General features: G+C 42.4%; 1 protein-coding gene across 2 annotated transcripts in view; it reads left to right on the top strand.

The window, feature by feature from the left end:
- The window catches only part of kcnn1a (potassium intermediate/small conductance calcium-activated channel, subfamily N, member 1a), a 217,498-nt gene extending 197,894 nt beyond the window's left edge, over positions 1-19,604 (top strand). For both annotated transcript variants that reach the window (XM_039767078.1, XM_039767077.1), the window contains 2 exons: positions 603-672; positions 18,618-19,604. In XM_039767078.1, coding sequence (XP_039623012.1) covers positions 603-672; positions 18,618-18,902 — 355 coding nt within the window. In that variant the 3' untranslated portion in view covers positions 18,903-19,604. The remainder of the gene's footprint in view (positions 1-602; positions 673-18,617) is intronic.
- The last annotated feature ends 3,028 nt before the right edge of the window (positions 19,605-22,632 follow it).

The following is a 22,632-nucleotide window of genomic DNA, read 5'->3' as shown; positions in this document are numbered from 1 at the left end:
AGTGTCTATGCCAGTCATTGGATGGCTGGAAAATTGAGCCTGGTGTGATACATGTGAGCACCAGCTATTTAGAAAAAGAGCAGTTCATCTTTTCTGTTTCTTTCCCCCCCCAGTGATGACATAAAATCTATACTGAAACAGCAAGAAGAGATACCTAGAGAAAATGACTTTACAGTAGCATAGGTACAATAGACCTCCATAATGTTGGTGATCATCTTCCCAAATAAATAAAAAGAGATTCTCATTAGCACCTGTACAACAGAACTCCTTCTCCAAACTTCTTGGGATCCCTGTGCCTGCCTTCCAGCTCACCAACGCTTGTGCATCACCTCACCCTTTAACCTCATTCTAACCAAAATGGGGCATGCCTAATGTCATGGTTAAAATGAATGCCAACAAGCGTGGCTCAACAGGCCACGAGAACAGAGGAACGCAGCGTGGTGTTGTATGCTCAGGTGTCTGTTGCATGCCTTGGTCTAACAATTTGGAATGAGAATGTTTGCATGTGGGTCTGGTGCACTGGAGGCCAAACCAATCTTCTCCTGACAGAGATGTGTTTCTCCTCGTTTCCCCTTCCCTTCCCTTGTTCCCTTCCTCTCTAGATTACGCAGTGTCAAAATGGAGCAACGGAAGCTAAATGACCAAGCAAACACTTTGGTGGACTTGGCAAAGGTAGGTAACATGTGTTGTTAAAGGCTACACTTTGGAGACAGAAGCAAAATGTCAGTTAGCATTTTGATGGTAAACATTCCTAAAGTCTTCAGTTGGCTCAAATATTTAGACTTTATTATTTTGGAATGGTCAACAGATAAAATGAAGAAGTCTCAAGTCTAAACAGTGGACGTCATATTGAAAGATGGCATTCCACAATGTTCAAAATGGAAAAGAATTGCGTTTTCGGGAAAACGAAACATTGCATGAGGAGAAGGACCACACAGAAGTGGAGAGAAAACACAGATCCTTATAAATAAAAGGGTAACTGTACTCTGCAAATTCACGCTCCCCATTTTCTGCAGTCTCAGAAGTCTAAGGGTGCTTTCACATCTACAGCATTTGGTGCGCACCAAACGAGTTTGGTCCCTTGGTTCGGTTCGTTTGCGTTGATGTGAATGCAATCTCGTACTTGGGTGCGCGCCAAATCAATCGATCCGAGACCTGTCTGAAGGGGTGGTCTCGGACCGCTTTATCCGCACTACTTTGGTACGGTTCGTCTGGTGTGAAAGCAACCAAACCAAATCTGACGAAATGGCATAGTGTAATGCACTTTGGGTATAAGAGATACGGGGTTGTGGGTAAAATTCTTTTCACTTCCTGTTGACTCCATTAAATTTTTCAAGCTATCGACTCGCGATGAAATCAAACCGCGGAGAAACGTGGAGTGCCTCACAGATATATGGTCGGATGAGCATATCCAAAAGCAACTGTCCACGACACATAATAACAGCTGCATTTACGCGCTGTTCAGTAAGCAGCTAAGGGAGTAAGGCTATCCTCAGACAGTTGAGACAAAAAAACTGCGGGCGAAGTGTGTAGAAGTGCGTGATGCACTTAGCAAGACGGGAAGTTCTGGAAAAGAGAAAGACAAGTTTCCCTGATGCCGATGGGCTTTGCGGTCTATTTTGGTTCGTTTAGAACTCGGCATATGTGAAAGCAAACCGTACCCACGTCTGTTTACTACATTGTAACATTTTTCTGACTTGTGTGGACTAAATAAATCAAACTATAGGTGTGAAAGCACCCTAAGTGTCGAGGAGGCTGGCCCGGACACAGACAGGCAGACACGTTCATTTCACCCAACACACGTTTATTTACAATATATGCAAGTCCATACGTGCACCACAAAACCCCACAAGTCCCCAAAGTCCTGGCCACAACAATGCCTTTCTTTCTCTTCAGGCCGCCTCCTTACCTCCTCCAGCAAGCTCAGTCCACTTCCACCCGACTCTCGCTCCGAATAAAGGGAGACGGCCCCTTTTATCCACACCCGGATGTGCTCCAGGTGCTTCCCGGCAATCTCCCGTCGACATGCCCCCGTGTGGCGGAAGTGCCAGCTGTATCCCCGGAAGCACTCCGGGTGTCCCTGCTCTTCCTGGTGTGGTGGAAGTGCTGATGTCCAGGGCTCCAAAGGCATGGGGGGGTGACCACGGGCCCCCACAGGATTGAGCTTCAAAGCTCTGTACCTGTGGTCCCCATAGCAACCAGGGTGGCTGCCCCCACATAGTCTGAGATGGGCGCACGCCCTCTTCCGGTCCTCCTGGGCGTCCCGGACGGGTCACCACCTCTGACAACAACAACAACAACAACATTTATTTCTATAGCACATTTTCATACAAACAGTAGCTCAAAGTGCTTTACATATTAAAGAATAGAAAAATGAAAGACACAATAAGAAAACAAAATAAATCAACATTAATTAACATCGAATAAGAGTAAGGTTCAATGGCCAGGGGGGACAGTGTCTATATGTCAATATTACATTTTGCAGGTAGCGATTAAGCAAAACCAGGTATGATTTGAATGTCTCTAGATCTGCAGGGGAAGTTCTTATACACAAGCTCTTTGAAATCAATGGGCTGACCACCAGATGGCCCAATGCATAAACATTTTAATTTGCACGTGGATCTTGTGCTTTCCTTTACAGCAGCTGTCCAAGATTGAAAGAGAAGCCCACTAGCTGTGCACATTTGTCACTGCATGCATTTTGCACACATTTGTCAGTGCACCCCAAACTGCATAGCTTGATGCTGCTGAAGAAGATGAAGTGTGGAACAGTGGAAGTGGATAGCCCTGCCACCTCTTAGATCTAGTGTCCTGTGTTTGAAACCTGTGACAAGGTTTTGTCTACGTAGAGGTTTTACTTTATCTAGGTATCCAAGTGCAGTTGTTCAGTGTATTATGATTTTCATGCCACATCCTCAAGGACTTGCAGATTAAGTTAAGCAGTGTCTCTAAATTGCTTTGAACGTGACCGTGTGTAAGAGTGTGTGTGTACTTGTTTTGGATTTTTCTGTGTTTCCGAGTGTGTGTGTACTGCCTTGCACCCAGTGATTCCAGGTTAGGCTTGAGACCTATAATGCTAAATTAGATTAAGCACTTCTGAGAATTTTAAAATTGAGTTAGAACATTATAGCAGTTTTGACAAGAACAGGCAATTCTGCCCAACAGACTTGCCAGTCTTATTAAAAAATTCTCCAAAATGATATTGAGTCGAGATTTGAAGGTCCCTGAAGTCCTGCTGTCCCCCACACGTCTTATAATTTATTCCATGTATCTGTGTTTTGGTTTTTTTTTTTGGTAAATGAAACATAACATTTTTATGTGACATTTGAGTTTAACAGGTTTTCAGCTGGGTCCCTGTGTTCTTGTTCCAGAATTTATTTTAAAGTAAAGTAAGCTGGAATCGATGATGCTAATTCTCTTGATAAGTTTAAAGGCTTCTCCTCATAGCTCACACCTCTCAGTTCTTAGTCGTTCTTCACTGTGCTTCTAGTGCTGCCTCTTTTTTTTTGGTAATACATTTTTACTGTTATTAGTGTAGCTACTGCCTGCTAGGATAACTACTGGGTCAGTCTGATATTCTTGGTTTTATAAACCTCATTCCAATTCACAAAAATTTGTTTAAAATCTTTTGGGTTCTGTATGTCTGCAGTTTTCATATTTTTTGTATTTTTAAAGATGGATTGTTTTTAAACCAATGATTACTTTTAAAAATTACATTTTTACCATCCATCCATCCATTATCCAACCCGCTATATCCTAACTACAGGGTCATGGGGGTCTGCTGGAGCCAATCCCTGCCAACACAGGGCGCAAGGCAGGAAACAAACCCCGGGCAGGGCGCACACACCCAAAGCACACACTAGGGACAATTTTAGGATCACCAGTGCACCTAACCTGCATGTCTTTGGATTGTGGGAGGAAACCCATGCAGACACGGGGAGAACATGCAAACTCCACGCAGGGAGGACCCAGGAAGTGAACCCGGGTCTCCTAACTGCGAGGCAGCAGCGCCACCACTGCGCCACCGTGCTGCCCATTTTTACCATAAAAACCATAAATAATGAAAAGGTACAGTTAGGTCCATAAAGATTTGGACAGAGACAACTTTTTTCTAATTTTAGTTCTGTACATCACCACAATGAATTTTAAATGAAACAACTCAGATGCAGTTGAAGTGCAGACTTTCAGCTTTTATTCAGTGGGTTGAACAAAACGATTTCATAAAAATGTGAAGGAACTAAAGTATTTTTTTAACACAATCCCTTCATTTCAGGAGCTCAAAAGTAATTGGACAAATAAAATAACTGGAAATAAAATGTTCATTTCTAATACTTGGTTGAAAACCCTTGACTGGCAATGCCAGCCTGAAGTCTTGAACTCCTGGGCATCACCAGATGCTGGGTTTCCTCCTTTTTAATGCTCTGCCAGGCCTTTACTGCAGCGCCTTTACTTTCAGTTGCTGTTCATTTGTGGGCCTTTCTGTCCGAAGTTTAGTCTTCAACAAGTGAAATGCCTGCTCAATTGGGTTAAGATCAGGTGACTGACTTGGCCATTCAAGAATTTTCCACTACTTTGCTTTGGCTGTATGTTTTGGGTCATTGTCCATCTGTATCATGAAACGCCCGCCGCCCAATCAATTTGACTCATTTAGCTGGATTTGAGCAGACAGTATGTCTCTGAACACCTCAGAATTCATTTGGCTGCTTCTGTCCTGTGTCACATCATCAATACACACTAGTGTCCCAGTGCCACTGGCAGCCATGCACGTCCAAGCCATCACACTGCCTGACTCCACCGTGTTTTATAGATGATGTGCTATGCTTTGGATAATGAGCTGTTCCACGCCTTCTCCATACTTTTTTCTTGCCATCATTCTGGTAGAGGTTGATCTTGGTTTCATCTGTCCAAAGAATGTTTTTCCAGAACTGTGCTGGCTTTTTTAGATGTTCTTTAGCAAAGTCCAATCTAGCCTTTCTATTCTTGAGGCTTATGAGTGGCTTGCACCTTGCAGTGCACCCTCTGTATTTACTTTCATGCAGTCTTCTCTTTATGGTAGACTTGGATATCGATACGCCGACCAAGCCCTGGAGAGTGTTGTTCACTTGGCTGGCTGTTGTGAAGGGGTTTCTCTTCACCATGGAAATGATTCTGAGATCATCCACCACTGTTGTCTTCCTTGGACGTCCAGGTCTTTTTGCGTTGCTGAGTTCACCAGTGCTTGCTTTCTTTCTCAAACTGTAGATTTTGCCACTCGTAATATTGTAGCAATTTCTCGGATGGGTTTTTTCTGTTTTCGCAGCTTAAGGATGGCTTCTTTCACCTGCATGGAGAGCTCCTTTGACCGCATGTTGTCTGTTCACAGCAAAATCTTCCACATGCAAGCACCACACCTCAAATCAACTCCAGGCCTTTTATCTGCTTAATTGATAAGACATAACGACGGACTTGAACACACCTGCCATGAAATAGCCTTTGAGTCAATTGTCCAATTACTTTTGAGACCCTGAAATGAAGGGATTGTGTTCAAAAAATACTTTAGTTGCCTCACATTTTTTATGCAATCGTTTTGTTCAACCCACTGAATTAAAGCTGAAAGTCTGCACTTAACTGCATCGGAGTTGTTTCATTTAAAATTCATTGTGGTGATGTACAGAACCAAAATGAGAAAAAAGTTGTCTCTGTCCAAATATTTATGGACCTAACTGCATTCCATTCTCACAACAACTTAATCCAATTATGGTATTTTACACAGCACTTGTACAAAACAGGAAGCAGCCCTGGGCCGTGCACTAGTCCATCACAGGACATACTCACACATGCAAACTTAAAGCGTCGCTTGGAATCACAAGCCAATCTAACCTGCACATCTATGGGGATGTGTTAGAACATTCAGACAACAACCCAGCTCACTGTGAGGCAGAAGTGCTAACCACTGTTCTGCTTTGTCTGTCAGGAATGAAATGTCTAATACAAATATATAAAAACAATTAATTTTAAGATTCAGACCAGAGATGGGGGTTAAATTTACAGTGGATAGTAGTGGACTAAAAATGATTATGTCCTGTCTCAGAATGAAACTAAGGCTGCAGTCTTTCCCCACCATGATCTGCGGTTTCAGGTCCTTTCAGGATTGCTGATCTTTCTGCAGTTGCACAAAATACAAAACGTGACTCCTGATTCTGTGGACTGTCACTGTCAGACAGGAACCCATCTGTTCCAAAGTCTAGCACCTCCAAGTGATAAAGCCATTTCTCAAATTCAACTATTAATGAACTTTGTATTATCTACTTTTTGTACAGCAGTACTGTATGATCCAGTCAATTCTTTTGATTAACAATGTGACATTGTTTGCAGGCTCAATGCTTTTTGCATTCCTATGGCTGTTCCCTTTACATTTTGTATGGCCCTTTTCAGTTTTGGTCACCCTGAGTGAATGTAAAAGATTCTTTTTCTTCAGCAGTGGAGTCTTGCTTGGTGAGCGTGCATAGAGGCCATGGCAGTTGTGTACATTACTTACTGTACCTGCTAATTCCAGGTCTTTCTGAAGCTCTCCGCAAGTGGTCCTTGGCTGTCGGACAATTCTTCTTATTCTATACTAGGCTGACCCGCCTTTTAAGGCGACCGACTTTTAAGTTGACCACTTCTGAAGGCAATTCAATATGTAGATCAATTTGATATTTTATACAAACGCATTAATTTGGTTATGTTGCATTTGAGCGGTATTACTTTAATACTCGTAGTTTGTTATTTTTGTGATGAAATGTAAACTTTTTTTCTATATTGAGGTCGCCCTTTTGAACCCCCCTGATATTTACTACGCGGTGAGGCATTTGTACTCCATCAACATGAATTATTTCCAGAGACATCATTTTGTCTATTTTTCCAGTGCATCGCGCACAAAAGTAAGGGAACGATGGGAGCACCAGAACTCTGCTCACATCATGTCACTTCGTACTGCAAGCTGCAAGTAGTAAGTCTGTGATAAGCGGAATACCGCTACACTTACCACTCACGGGACGGAAGGACAATCCCGACCGCTTTTATATAGTACGAAAGAAGAAGATATCGCACAGTCTGGAGTAGAAAATCATCTTTTACCTGGAAAAACGAAACTACAAATCCCATTGTGCATTGCAAAATGGACGGGGCATGTGTGAAACTCCGCGCCTGCATAGCACTCACGGGACGGAAGGACAATCCCGACCGCTTTTATATAGAAGGACAGGAGGCATCTACAAAGGCTTTTCTACTACTACTACTAATAATAATAATACATTTTATTTACAGTGGGATGCAAAAGTTTGGGCAACCTTGTTAATAGTCATTATTTTCCTGTATAAATCATTGGTTGTTACGATAAAAAATGTCAATTAAATATATCATATAAGAGACACAGTGATATTTGAGAAGTGAAATGAAGTTTATTGGATTTACAGAAAGTGTGCAATAATTGTTCAAACAAAATCAGGCAGGTGCATAAATTTAGGCACCGTTGTCATTTTATTGATTCCCAAACTTTTAGAACTAATTATTGGAACTCCAATTGGCTTGATAAGCTCAGTGACCCCTGACCTACATACACAGGTGAATCCGAGTATTTAAGGGGGTCAATTGGAAGTTTCCCTCCTCCTTTAATTTTCTCTGAAGAGTAGCAACATGGGGATCACAAAACAACTCTCAAATGACCTGAAGACAAAGATTGTTCACCATCATGGTTTAGGGAAGGATACAGAAAGCTGTCCCAGAGATTTAAGCTGTCTGTTTCCACAGTTAGGAACATATTGAGGAAATGGAAGACCACAGGCTCAGTTCAAGTTAAGGCTCAAGTGGCAGACCAAGAAAGATTTCGGATAGACAGAAGCGACGAATGGTGAGAACAGTCAGAGTCAACCCACAGACCAGCACCAAAGACCTACAACATCATCTTGCAGCAGATGGAGTCACTGTGCATCGTTCAACCATTCGCGACTTTACACAAGGAGATGCTGTATGCGAGAGTGATGCAGAGGAAGCCAAACAGAGCCACTTGAGGTCTGCTCAAGCACATTTGGACAAGCCAGCTTCATTTTGGAATAAGGTGCTGTGGACTGATGAAACTAAAATGAGTTATTTGGGCATAACAAGGGGCGTTATGCATGGAGGAAAAAGAACACAGCATTCCAAGAAAAACACCTGCTACCTACAGTAAAATATGGTGGTGGTTCCATCATGCTGTGGGGCTGTGTGGCCAGTGCAGGGACTGGGAATCTTGTCAAAGTTGAGGGACGCATGGATTCCACTCAGTATCAGCAGATTCTGGAGACCAATGTCCTGGAATCAGTGACAAAGCTGAAGCTGCGCCGGGGCTGGATCTTTCAACAAGACAACGACCAAACACTGCTCAAAATCCACTAAGGCATTCATGCAGAGGAACAAGTACAACGTTCTGGAATGGCCATCTCAGTCCCCAGACCTGAATATAATTGAAAATCTGTGGTGTGAGTTAAAGAGAGCTGTCCATGCTTGGAAGCCATCAAACCTGAATGAACTGGAGATGTTTTGTAAAGAGGAATGGTCCAAAATACCTTCAACCACAGTCCAGACTCTCATTGGAACCTACAGGAAGCGTTTAGAGGCTGTCATTTCTGCAAAAGGCGGATCTACTAAATATTGATTTCATTTCTTTTTTGTGGTGCCCCAATTTATGCACCTGCCTGATTTTGTTTGAACAATTATTGCACACTTTCTGTAAGTCTAATAAACTTCATTTCACTTCTCAAATATCACTGTGTGTCTCCTATATAATATATTTAACTGACATTTTTTATCGTAACAACCAATGATTTATACAGGAAAATAATGACTATTAACAAGGTTGCCCAAACTTTTGCATCCCACTGTATTTGTAGACACCTTTCTAAACACTTAAGGACACCGAACAATAGACCAAGCACAGATTATACACAAAAGTAAAATACAAAAGTTAGAATTAGACCGAGCAATTGTAATCAAAGAGAAAAAGCAGTCTTAAACAAATGAGTTTTAAGTTTAGATTTGAAAAGTGAGAATGATTCAATGTTTCTAAGTTCAGGTGGTAGTGAGTTCCAAAGCTGGAGAGCAGAGCAACTGAATGGTGGTAAGACGGGCGAAGGGGACAGTCAAGTGGATGGAGGAAGAGGATCTAAAGGTACAGAAGGGAATGACAACATGGAGGAGGTCAGACAGATATGGATGGACGAGGTTGTGGAGAGCCTTAAAAGTTAGTAGGAGAATTTTGAATTGAATTCCAAACTGAACTGGAAGCCAATGAAGCTGCTGCAGGACGGGAGTGATATGGTGAATAGAGGGGGCTCTAGTAATGATGCGGGCAGCTGAACTGCGATAATCCAGACGAGAAGTGACAAGGCTATGAACAAGGATAGCAGTGTTGTGGGGCGAATACAATTAACGTTACAATTGTGGAAATAAGCAGACCGGGAGATGTTTTTGATGAGGGACTGAAAGGATAAAGTACTGTCAAGGATGACACCTGTGGGGAAGGGGAGACAGAGGAATTATCAATATCACAGGAAAAATGATCAGTTTTGGATAATGATGATTTTGTACTAATGAGGAAAACCTCAGTTTTGTCACTGTTTAATTTAAGAAAATTTGGAGAAAACCAGGATTTGATTTCTGCTATGCAATCAGTAAGTGAGGAGGGTGGAAAGGAACCAGTAGGTCTGCTAGTGAGATAGAGCTGGGAGTCATCAGGATAACAGTGGAAGCTAATTTTATATTTACGAAAGATATTACCGAGGGAAGGAGGTAAATAATGAAGATGAGGGGTCCCAGGACAGAGCCCACCTGAAGTGACAGCGGTGCGTTGAGATGTGAAAGTTTAAAGCTGAGCAAACTGAGTGCGGCCTGAGAAGTAGGATCTGAACCAGTCTAGTGGAGTGTGGGTAACGGCAATCGAAGATAATCTATTGAGAAGAGTCATGTGACAAATAGTGACAAAGGCGGCACTCAGATCAAGGAGAATGAGAATAGGAATTAAACCAGAATCAGCTGCCATAAGGAAGTCATTAGTCACTTTTATAAGTGCCATTTCTGTACTGTGGAGGGGACGAAAACCAGACTAGAATGGTACATACAGATTATTTTGAGATAAATGAGAATGAAAATGAATAGCCACTATTTTTTCAAAAATTTTGGAAATGAAGGGTAGATTAGAAAGAGGACGAAAATGACTGAAATTAGTCGGATCGGCAGCAGGTGTTTTCAGTATTGGGGTTATTGCAGCAGTTTTAAAAGATGAAGGAACAGTGCCAGTAGTGAGGGAAGAGAGGATTATAGCAGAGATAAGGGGGACCAGAGAGGGCTTTGAGCAGAACTGTAGGGAGGGGGTCCAGTTGACAGGTTGGATGGCTTAGACTTACAGACGAGAGCTGAGATTTCTGAGAAAGTAGGAAGCTGAAAAGAGGAAAATGAGTGAGTTGGTGGGTGAAGGTCAAATGAAGAACTGGAGGAATCCATACAGAGAGACTGATGAATCTCCTGGATTTTTTCATTAAAAAAGGACATAAGGGAATTGCAAAAATCAGTTGAGTAAAGGTGAGAAGGTAAAGAATCTGGGAGTTGTGTGATATTATTAAGCAGTGAAAACAATGACTTGGTGTTTCCTTCATTGGAAGAAATAATGAGAGTATAATAGGTAGATTTAGTTTGGGCAATACAGTCCTTGTAATAAAGTATACGGTTTTTGTACATCTCTTTCTGAACAAAGAGTCCAGTTTTTTTATATAACCATTCAAGAATTACATAAATAATAAGTGTGTGCAATACTTTTGCCCTGTGATATTCCACTTTATCACACATGTATGGACTTAATTATTTTAATTTCTTTGTATGTGTGTATTACTTGGGTTGTTACCGACATCTGATGAAAATTTCATGTCAATAGGGAAGGAATGAGTGAGGAAGTTGTTAGGGAGTCCGGGTGAATTGAAGGCGGTGGTGCTTCGGTCTTTCTGTGGAAATAAAGAATGAGAGGTTGGTACCCCACCTTTGTCCCCTGGCACGGTATAATATGTTGCTCGTTGGGTCTTTAGGCGGCTCCCAATGCGTGTGTGCGTGACAGGAGTATGTATTGCAACACTATAGTCACTGTCTAGGCCAGGAGTCGGCAACCTACAGCTTGTGACGAGATGTGGCTACTTGACTGCGTGGCTGCGGCTCTTCCCAGAACAATTGACGCCTTCACATTTTCATGTCTTAACATAATATCTGATAATACTTTTATAAAGATAATTTATTTATGGGTTAATATTATTTTTCATTTAGATATTTCTTTAGCTATATGTGAATCAGGCGGTCCTTTCTCCGTCTCGGTTGCATTTAACCTCATAACTGCATAATCTACGAGGTGAGACACAAAAATAACAAGATTGGTTAAAAAAAAAATAATAATTGGTTGATGAATTACAGCATTCTAAACATTGTTGTCTTCTCTATACTCCCCCTCCCGATCTCTACACCGCTCCACACGTATCTTCCATTGATTGAAACAGTGCTGGAAGTCTTCTTGCTTGAGGCTCTTCAACAGGCTTGCCGTTTCTGTCTTCACTTCGTCCATTGAAGAAAAATGTGTTCCCTTCCAGTCACTTTTGATTTTTGGGGACAAGTAAAAATCACAGGGAGCTAAATCGGGCGAACAGGGAGGATGATGGAGGACAGGAATGTTTCTGTCAGTCAAAAACTGCTTTACGGAAAAAGCATTTAGCGCTGGAGCATTGTCTTGGTGAAGCACCCCAAGAACAGCAGTAGACCCCTGTGACCCTGTAGTTAGGATATAGCGGGTTGGATAATGGATGGATGTTTTTCTCATTTCATAAGTTTCCGTGGCTGTTTTGTTCAATTTCGCGAGAAATTTGATGTTGATTCACTGTTTGGTTTTTTCACGCGACATTATAGTGGGAAATCATGAAGCGATTGTTGTGCAAATACTGACTGGGCTATTCACAGGACCTACCTGCCTAGCTGCTCGGCGTTTAGGAGGGGATATAGTTCTATGATACACATTCTGCCGACTTCCAGATGGTTTTCCAGCCCAGTCCGGTTATTTTTGTGTCTCACCTTCATCTTCCTCAGAGTCATTCTGTTTGACAAGATTACGTCTTCAGTCAAATCATATGCTCTCCAGAGTTTCCTTCAGTACGCGAGATTGGATGTACGCTTCAGCGTTTATTGAGATTCCTAATTCTTTCATATACTTTTTGTGGTAAATCGTCACCGTGCCTTCCCAGGTCTTCAAAAATATTATATTTTCTCCTGTTTACATATTCTAGCCTGCTGAGTTGGGAGTGGTGAGTACATATTGCACTGCTCGCTCAAAACAGTAGTGAAGTAGAGAGTGAAGGGCAGACGACTGCAGAGCCAAACAAACTTTACTCAAGAAAGGGGAGGGTGAGAGTGAAGACTATCACTACAGAACTGAACAAAATTGTATTAGTCACCTTAGTGCTGTTACGCGTCCCAAGTGATTTAAAAACTCAATGGGTCTGCTAACATATGTAATTTGCAATGAAAAGTTATTCAATAACAAAAAATCTAATTTCGAAAGTCACTTTTTAACAAAGTGCCACATATTTGCAAAAAAAAAAAAATCATTTGTAGAAGAAAGAAAAAAAGCAGCGACAGAATTAAAGCACAATATGCAACAATCGTCAAGTTCTGCTGTTTCTCGTTAGATTGCAAAGCATAGAAATCCTTTCACAGATTTAGAATATGTAAAACAAAGTTCTTTTTAAATTTGGACGAACATCTGTGCTCTTACTTCAAGAATAAAGATATTATTAAAAAAACTGAAGACATTCCACTAAACTGAAAATACTGTTCACAACAGAATCATGACAGATCAAAAGATTAATGCATCTGTATTTTCTTTGGCATGTTATGTGTCGTGACGTGAAGGAAATCACGCAAATTGGCCTTCTGGGAAGGTATGTTTCTATGTAAAGGTCTCCGTGAAGAATTACTAGCTTTGATACCTCTTAAAGAACAAACTCGAAGTGAAGATATCTCTGCTGCAATTTTGGAATTTTCCAATGTTAGGGAAATTGACATCAATAAATTGGTATCTGTCGCTACAGATGGAGCACCTAGTAAATGACAGGTGAAAATAAAGGCTTTGTTACCCTCTTCAAACAAAACTACTTTTTTTTGTGTAAGACTTAAAGAGTGGAAGTGCTGATAATGAGCACTGCTGACAGTGATGCAAACAACATTGAGTGCTAAAGGGGAGCCATTATTTCACTGGCATTGTCATTTGTCTGCTCATTGAGAAATGTTACAAACAAACAGACCAGTTGAAGTTATGGCTCTCCTTTAGCATCCATCATTATCGTCATATGAATTCAATAATAGAGCAAATTCTACAGAAAAACTGACCTGCAGAGAAAATGACAAAGGAAACATCAGTACAAAAGATAGATAGATACTTTATTAATCCCAAGGGGAAATTCACATACTCCAGCAGCAGTATACTGATAAAGAACAATATTAAATTAAAGAGTTATAACAATGCAGATATAACAGACAATAACTTTGTATAATGTTAACGTTTACCCCCCCGGGTGGAATTGAAGAGTCGCATAGTGTGGGGTCTCCTCAGTCTGTCAGTGGAGCAGGACGGTGACAGCAGTCTGTGGCTGAAGGTGCTCCTCTGTCTGGAGATGATCCTGTTCAGTGGATGCAGTGGATTCTCCATGATTGACAGGAGTCTGCTCAGCGCCCGTTGCTCTGCCACGGATGTCAAACTGTCCAGCTCCGTGTCTACAATAGAGTCTGCCTTCCTCACCAGTTTGTCCAGGCATGAGGCATCCTTCTTCTTTATGCTGCCTCCCCAGCACACCAGCGCATAGAAGAGGGCGCTCGCCACAACCGTCTGGTAGAACATCAGCAGCATCTTATTGCAAATATTGAAGGACGCCAGCCATAGTCGGCTGTGTCCTCTCTTGCACAGAGCATCAGTATTGGCAGTCCAGTCCAGTTTATCATCCAGCTGCACTCCCAGGTATTTATAGGTCTGTACCCTCTACACAGTCACCTCTGATGATCACGGGGTCCATGAGGGGCCTGGTCCTCCTAAAATCCACCACTGGCTTCTTGGTTTTGCTGGTGTTCAGGTGTAAGTGGTTTGAGTCGCACCATTTAACAAAGTCCTTGATTAGCTTCCTATACTCCTCCTCCTGCCCACTCCTGATGCAGCCCACGATAGCAGTGTTATCAGTGAACTTTTGCACGTGGAAGGACTCCGAATTGTATTGGAAGTCCAATGTATGTTGGCTGAACAGGACTGGAGAAAGTCCAGTCCCCTGCGGCGCTCCTGTGCTGCTGACCACAATGTCAGACCTGCAGTTCCCGAGACGCATATACTGAGGTCTGTCTGTAAGATAGTCCACGATCCATGCCACCAGGTTTGAATCTACTCCCATCTCTGTCAGCTTGTCCCTAAGGAGCAGAGGTTGGATTGTGCTGAAGGCGCTAGAGAAGTCCAAAAACATAATTCTTACAGCACCACTGCCTCTGTCCAAGTGGGAGAGGGATCGGTGTAGCATATAGATGATGGCATCCTCCGCTCCCACCTTCTCCTGGCATGCGAATTGCAGAGGGTTGAGGGCGTGGTGGACCTGTTGCCTCAGGTGGTGAAGCAGCAGCCGCTCCATGGTGTTCATCACATGTGACATCAGAGCGACAGACCACTGCAAAAGAAGCAGAGATAGAAATGGCTTAGAGTTCAGAGATACTAACACTTTAGTTATCTTTAGCAGCAGCTGTAGTAGTAACATCCATCCTTTTTCAAACCATGTTATCCTGAGCAAGGTCATGGTGACGTTTAAACCTACCTTAGAAAGCAATGGATACAAGGCAGGAACATCCCTGGACATGGAGCCAGACCAGGGAGAACACACAGACACACACACTGAGGCAATTGGCAATTTATCAATGCCAGTTCACACAACTGCTTGACTTTAGACTGTAGGAGGAAGCTCATGTGGACATGAGGAGAACATGCAAACTCTGAATGGAATTCAAGTTTCCTTACTGCAATACGGTAGCACTACCACTGTGTCACCATAGATGTTGTCAAAGTATCAGTATTAATACCATTATTATTACTAGTAATTGTGGTGTTGTTATTAAAACCAGTAATGGCACACAGCACGATAACGTGCAGTGAATACACTTGACTTGAGCGTTCCTAGCTTTCATCCTCTTTCTCTGTACGTTTAGCCTTCGTTTGCTCAGAGGTTGAGGCGCTTGCTCCTTCCTGAGCAGTTCTTCTTTTTTCCACCCTAGCGGCCCGCTTCTTCTCTTCTTTCGTCGGGATCTTTTTGCATTAAAACTGATTAAGACAGTGTTTGTGTTGCAGTTACTTACCGTAGATCCCGGAATATAAGCCGACTCGGTATATTAGCCGACCCCCTTCTCTAACTACTAAATTACATGTATTTGCCGATGACCGGTATTTAAGCCGACCCCCTTCTCCAAGCAAAATTTTCTAAATTTCCTTAAAAGTGTCTCTTCAGGTATATTTATCATGTTTATTGGCGAGAATTTGAGACTGCCGGCATTTTTGATGGAAACCAAGAAGTGATTGCGGAGAAGTTTGGTAAAATGAAACCTTTGTGTTGAAACTATATACGCAAATATGGTACATCGGCGGGTGGATTTCCGAAGACTCTTTATAAATTTGATTAACTTAAATACGCAATATAGTGGACCCTTGACTTACGAACTTAATTCGTTCGCGATGTGATTGATATGATGAATTCGCTCAGATTCTTTAATCTTGTTTGAATACGTCCATTTTTTTACACAGTAAAGTTTCTAACAATCTCCTGTCACAAGTTGTAATTTCCAGTCCCATAGCATCTCCTTCTATTCACAGGTTGTAGAGAAAAGCCAATCTGGCGGGGCAAGATGTACCTGAGTTGCCTCGAAAGCTTGCATGTTTTAATCTTTTTAGTTAGCCAATAAAAGGTGTCATTTTGCTTGGCTTTTCTATACATTCATACTGGCTAACACGGTACAACACCCTAGTACTATTCACAGGTTGTAAAGTAATCAGATACAGCTTGAACCATAGCATGTCTTCCTTTCCAGAGCTGTAAACCAATTTAGTCCTGGTGCTTTTTCCTTCACAGGAGATAAAATCATCAATACAGCTTGAGGCGTCTCCTGAATTCCTGCTCAGTTCAAACAGATGGTACTGATATTGGTACAATTCAGGAAAGCAGATTGCCTTTGAAGTTAACTGTCCATGCACGTGACTTATATTTAAGTTCATCTGTTGTTTTGTCATGAGCAAAATACAGTGATCCCTCGCTATATCGCGCTTCGACTTTCGCGGCTTTTAAATGTAAGCATGTCTAAATATATATCACGGATTTTTCGCTGGTTCGCGGATTTCTGCGGACAATGGGTCTTTTAATCTATGGTACACGCTTCCTCAGTTTGTTTGCCCAGTTGATTTCATACAAGGGACGCTATTGGCGGATGGCTGAGAAGCTACCCAATCAGAGCACGTATTACATATTAAATAAAACTCCTCAATGATATACGATATGCTTCCTGCGCGGTGCTTCGCACATTTCAAAGCTCTAACAGCCCTATTGATTTTTGATTGCTTTTCTCTGTCTCTCTCACTCTCTCTGACATTCTCTGCTCTTGACGGAGGGGCTGTTTGCACAGTGGCTGTTTGCTTAGAAGATACGGACGCTCCTCTAAAAAATGCTGAAAGACTACCTTCACATTGATCCCTTGATTGCGGCGGCTTTATCAGCGGTGCTTCGTTTACAAGCCCAACAGCCCTATTGATTTTTGATTGTTTGCTTTTCTCTGTCTCTCTCTGACATTCTCTGCTCTTGACGGAGGGGCTGTTTGCACAGTGGCTGTTTGCTTAGACGATACGGACGCTCCTCTAAAAATGCTGAAAGACTACCTTCACATTGATCCCTTCATTCCGGCCACTTTATCGCGGTGCTTCGCATACTTAAAAGCCCAACAGCCCTATTGATTTTTGATTGTTTGCTTTTCTCTCTCTCTTTCTGACATTTTCTGCTCCTGACGCCACTCCTTTGAAGAGGAAGATATGTTTGCATTCTTTTAATTGTCAGAAATAACTGTCATCTCTGTCTTGTCACAGCACAGTTTAAACTTTTGACTAAAGGGTGTTATCTCATGTCTAGAGGGCTCTAATAATGTTAAAAAACGTATTTAGAAGGTCGTAAACAGGTTTTCAATGCTCTAACTGCGAAAATATTAGATTTATAAATAAAGAATCCTACTGCGTGGAAATTCATTTATCTGTCTGGAGCAGATTAACCGAGATAAACAAGGGTCTACTGTATAACTGTGCGGAGAATATTTATAAACAGTGTGGGAGAGTTTCTAAGGGCTTAAAATATATAAAAATAACCATACAAACATATGGTTTCTACTTCGCGGATTTTTCACCTATCGCGGGGGGTTCTGGTACGCAACCCCCGCGATCGAGGAGTGATTACTATATAATGAAAATATAGAGCAAAATGTACAGATTTTGCACTCCAGAACAGCATGTAAACTGGACAAAGTTACTGGTTTTTCTGTTGTTCCCTTTATTTAACTCTTATTGATAATGAAACTTTTGAAACTCCACGGGTTAACGGTAATATGCAGTTAAAATTTCATGAACATCTAATAGACATATTTTTGAGTGATCCTCATCCATCCACAATCCCCCTGCCATTGTTTCCATTGAATCACTTACATGGAGTGAAGCCTTCATGGTAAGTAGGGCCAAACCTAAACAATATGACAAATTAATTATCATCAGCTGAAACATTTTGGCATAATAATATAATTTTGGATTTGCACCCGCCATGTTTTGTAACAACAGTAATCCATCCATCCATCCATTATCCAACCCACTATATCCTAACTACAGGGTCACGGGGGTCTGCTGGAGCCAATCCCAGCCAACACAGGGCACAAGGCAGTAAACAAACCCCAGGCAGAACGCCAGCCCACCGCAGAACAAGAGTAATATGCATTCAAAATTTCATGAAGTTCGATTCAACCATTTTGGAGTGATATATTTTTTGTCATACCTCCCCATTACAATATTGCTATATTACACATGCTAATTTTCATTGTGATCAATCGTGCTGTCTTGGAATAATGCACAGTTTTTTGGGTTGCCGACAACCCGACTAAATGTTTGAAATGCTATATAGCATGTATGTTAAGATGGATCAATAGCAACATGCCAACATTGTTGTGTAAGAGACAAAGAGAGACGAATAAATAGGTAAACAAATATGAGATACAATCTGGTTACCTTAGTGTATGAGATAAATAAATAACGATGAATAAAACTGAAAAGTTTGAAAAACAGATAAAGGCTATTCCGATTTTAATTTTATGTCAAATAGTGGTTGTCATAGTTGTAGCAGTAACGGTATTGTTACCAATAGTGGTGATTCTATTGTTCTCATTACATGTATTCTACTAAGTGGTTACACTCTTTATTGCTACTGTTCTTTTTATTCATTATTGTTGTAATTCTAGTCCTCCGCACTAATCACTTTGCTCCTTTTTGTTGCCCGCAGACACAGAATGTAATGTACGACTTGGTGTCCGAGCTCCAGGAGCGCAGTGAGGACCTGGAGAAGCGTATCGGTACACTCGAAGACAAGCTGGACTCCATCACTGGGACCCTGCAGGCTCTACCTGGCCTCCTCAGCCAAGCCATAACACAACAACAGAGGGACTTCCTAGAGGGTTTCACACATCGCTTTAGGCCCGCCTCCCTGGGCTCAGAACGCTCCTGGACACCGACAAGACGCCGGCGTTCCCCTTCCACGGCACCTCACACGTCTTCTGACAGTGGATAAAAAAATCATAATACAAACTAAAAAAGATGACAAACTAAGTAAAACGAGACAAAAACAGTAGAGAATATGGTTTATGTTTAGCCATTGTATGGCTGTTCAAGTTAGCTTTTTTTGTAAAGCCCATGTATAGTTACTGACTGAGTTCAGGGTGCTGGGGTGAAGCTGGCTATCACACCGGACTATCATTAAACTCAACTGAAACAAAAACCGGGTCCTGCAACCGTTCCCAACAAGCAGGAGGAGGGTAGCTGCTTGAGTGAGGCGGGTAGAATTTTTTTATTTTTATTATTATTATGATTATTTTTTTTTTTTTATTTGTTATTTTCTCAGCAGCTGTTGATTTGCTTTTTTTGTCCCATTAAAACAAAAAGATGTGGGAAGCAGAAGAAGATGCAGAAGCTCGTGGCCGTGAATCCTGGTGCTACAGACTTCATTTGTTTTCTTCCTCATCAGGGATTCCCTCCACGGGAAGGAAGCGGCAGGCGATGCATGCGGATTGCTTACAGAATTCACCGCCCTTTGCATGTTTCAGTGCAAAAGGAGGTGATCTGGGTTGCCCGACTATCTGAAAGTTTTTAATGTAATTTTTAATTTTCAACCATTTTGAGGGGAAAGGTTGGGGAAACTTTTTCACTTTTTTTATCAACAGGTTGAACGTAAAATGGCAGAGGCTATTTCAAACAATTAAAAACAATGCCTGCAGTCCAAAAAATATTTTTGTAAGAGTGATTATTTTTTAAAACAAATATCACAACTGGGTTCAAAGAGCTCATTCTAAGTGATTTGGGCAGCAAAGAATTTAAAAGAAACTGAACTGCTATAGGGCAGCACGGTGGCGCAGTGGGTAGCGTTGCTGCCTCGCAGTAAGGAGACCAGGGTTCGCTTCCCGGGTTCTAAATTGTCCCTAGTGTGTGCTTAGTGTATGTGTGTGTGCGCGTGTGTGCCCTGCAGTGGGCTGGCACCCTGCCCAGGGTTTGTTACCTGCCTTGCACCCTGTGTTGGCTGGGATTGGCTCCAGCAGGCCCCCATGACCCTGTAGTTAGGATATAGCGGGTTGGATAATGGATGTGGTGGCATGGTGGTGCAGTGGGTAGCGCTGCTGCCTCACAGTAAGGAGACCCGGGTTCGCTTCTCAGGTCCTCCCTGCGTGGAGTTTGCATGTTCTCCCCGTGTCTGCGTGGCTTTCCTCCCACAATCCAAACACATGCAGGTTAGGTGGATTGGTGATTCTAAATTGTCCCTGGTGTGTGCTTGGTATGTGTGCGCCCTGCAGTGGACTGGCACCCTGCCCAGGGTTTGTTTCCTGCCTTGCACCCTGTGTTGGCTGGGATTGGCTCCAGCAGGCCCCCGTGACCCTGTAGTTAGGATATAGCGGGTTGGATAATGGATGTGGTGGCATGGTGGTGCAGTGGGTAGCGCTGCTGCCTCACAGTAAGGAGACCCGGGTTCGCTTCTCAGGTCCTCCCTGCGTGGAGTTTGCATGTTCTCCCCGTGTCTGCGTGGCTTTCCTCCCACAATCCAAACACATGCAGGTTAGGTGGATTGGCGATTCTAAATTGTCCCTGGTGTGTGCTTGGTATGTGTGCGCCCTGCAGTGGACTGGCACCCTGCCCAGGGTTTGTTTCCTGCCTTGCACCCTGTGTTGGCTGGGATTGGCTCCAGTGGGCCCCCGTGACCCTGCAGTTAGGATATAGTGGGTTGGATAATAGATGGATGAACTGCTTATAAGTGGAAATACAAAAAAGAGATGGTAGTGAAAGACGTTATTAATCCTGGAGTTGCAATCAGATTTTTAATTCTTTTATTTAGTACCATTAGAAAGGACTCTGGGAGCATAATAACAAAGCATTCGTCCCTTTTCTGATTCTATCTTTTCCATTACTGGGGCGGGGAGCAGTGCTGTCTTACCTTGGATGGGACTCCAGGGTACACACATACTGTAGCTGTCGAGATTCCCAATTTATTAATATGCTTTTTTTTTCCATTACATGATTGTGTCTGTCCTGGCAGCAGTGGGCTAGAAACAACCCTGGCGAGGTCTTCATAGGACACACACGCCCGCTTGTCTATACACATTTCGGAGTTCTGAGCCTGCATTATATATAGTAGGTCCGACTTATTAGGGGCTGCTGCTTATTAGGTGGGAACACTGCTACATCCTTGGTAATCTTAACACACATTATCAAATACATTTGCTTATTGAGGGGCAGCATGGTGGCGCAGTGGTAGCGCTGCTGCCTCGCAGTTAGGAGAGCAGACCCCCATGACCCTGTAGTTAGGATATAGCGGGTTGGATAATGGATCCATAACAGGTCCAGCCATGCAGCCGTATGCTCTTAACCTCTCTGAATTAAAATGAAACATAAATCAGCATTTGAATTGAAAACCCGCCCCCTCTCTTTCATTGGTCACGAGTCCAGCCTTGTAACGTTGAACTTCAAATGATATCAGCTTTGCAGAGTTCACTGAAAGATGTGTGCAACTGAAAGACTGTCCATGAAAACGTGTCCGTTAGGAACAATAACAACCGCAATAATGCATTTTATTTTATAGTTCCTTACAAAATGATACGAGTAGTTTCTGCATAGAGCAACAAAAGGATATGATCAAAGCGGTGCATATGATATTACTGATCTCGACTTTCACAAAGCATTTGATTAGAAGCCACCCACAAGTGTGGGCATCAGACTAAAAGAAGTGGCAGATCAGGAGGTTATGCCTGTAGATGGATGAAAATCTGGCTCAGACACAGGAAGCAGAGGGTGATGGTGCAAGGAACCTCATCAGAGTTGGTTTGACATTAAGATTTGTGTCCAGCAGGGGTCAGTGCTGGGGCTCCTGCTATTTTATAATATACGGAGTGGGCAACAGTAGGTTTACAGTTGTAAGTACGCAAGGCCAGCAATTTGAGCACTTATGAGATTGGACTTAAGTGAACTGTGCCAGTGTGACGTGCTATTGAATTAATAAAGCTATTATAATAATCATAACCTTCATGTCAATTTCCATACAAATTACTAAACCTACTTTCACCCAATCCTGTATATAAACGATTTGGGTAGGAATATAATTAACAAGCTGGTTAAATTTACAGATGGTACCAAGCTGGGTGGATTGGCAGACAATCGAGTAACCACTGAAATATCACAGAGGGACTTGGACAGCAGACAGACTTGTGGCAGATGAGATTTAATGTCAGTAAATGTAAAGAATTACACATAAAGAGTAAAAATGTGAAGTCTGAATACACAATGGGAGGTCTGAAAATTGAAACTAGACCTCATGAGAAGGACAGGAGGAGTAGAGGACTATCAACTGCCAGTCAGTGTTCAGAAGCCATTAAGAAGGCTAACAGAATGTCAGGTTATATAGCGCCTTGATGTGTGGACTACAAGTCACTGGAGGTTCTGCTCAACCTTTATAATGCACTGGTGAAGCCTCATCTGGTGTCCTGTGTGCAGTTTTGGTCTCCAGGCTACAAAAAGGACATAACAGCTCTAGAAAAGGTCCGGAGAAGAGCGACTAGGCTGATTCAGGGCTACAGGGGTTGAGTTATAAGAAAAGATTAAAAGAGCTGAGACTTTACAGTTTAAGCAAAAGAAGATTAAGAGGTGACATGACTGACGTGTTTAAAATGATAAAGGGAATCAGTCCAGTGGATCGAGACGGAGACTTTAAAATGAGTTCATCAAGAGCACGGGGACACAGTTGGAAACTCGTGAAGCGGGAA

The sequence above is a fragment of the Polypterus senegalus genome, chromosome 10 (genome assembly GCF_016835505.1).
Source record: "Polypterus senegalus isolate Bchr_013 chromosome 10, ASM1683550v1, whole genome shotgun sequence".
Classification (NCBI taxonomy): Eukaryota; Metazoa; Chordata; class Cladistia; order Polypteriformes; family Polypteridae; genus Polypterus; species Polypterus senegalus.
Note: the sequence above shows the minus strand (reverse complement) of the source record. Positions and strands in the feature narration are given on the sequence as shown.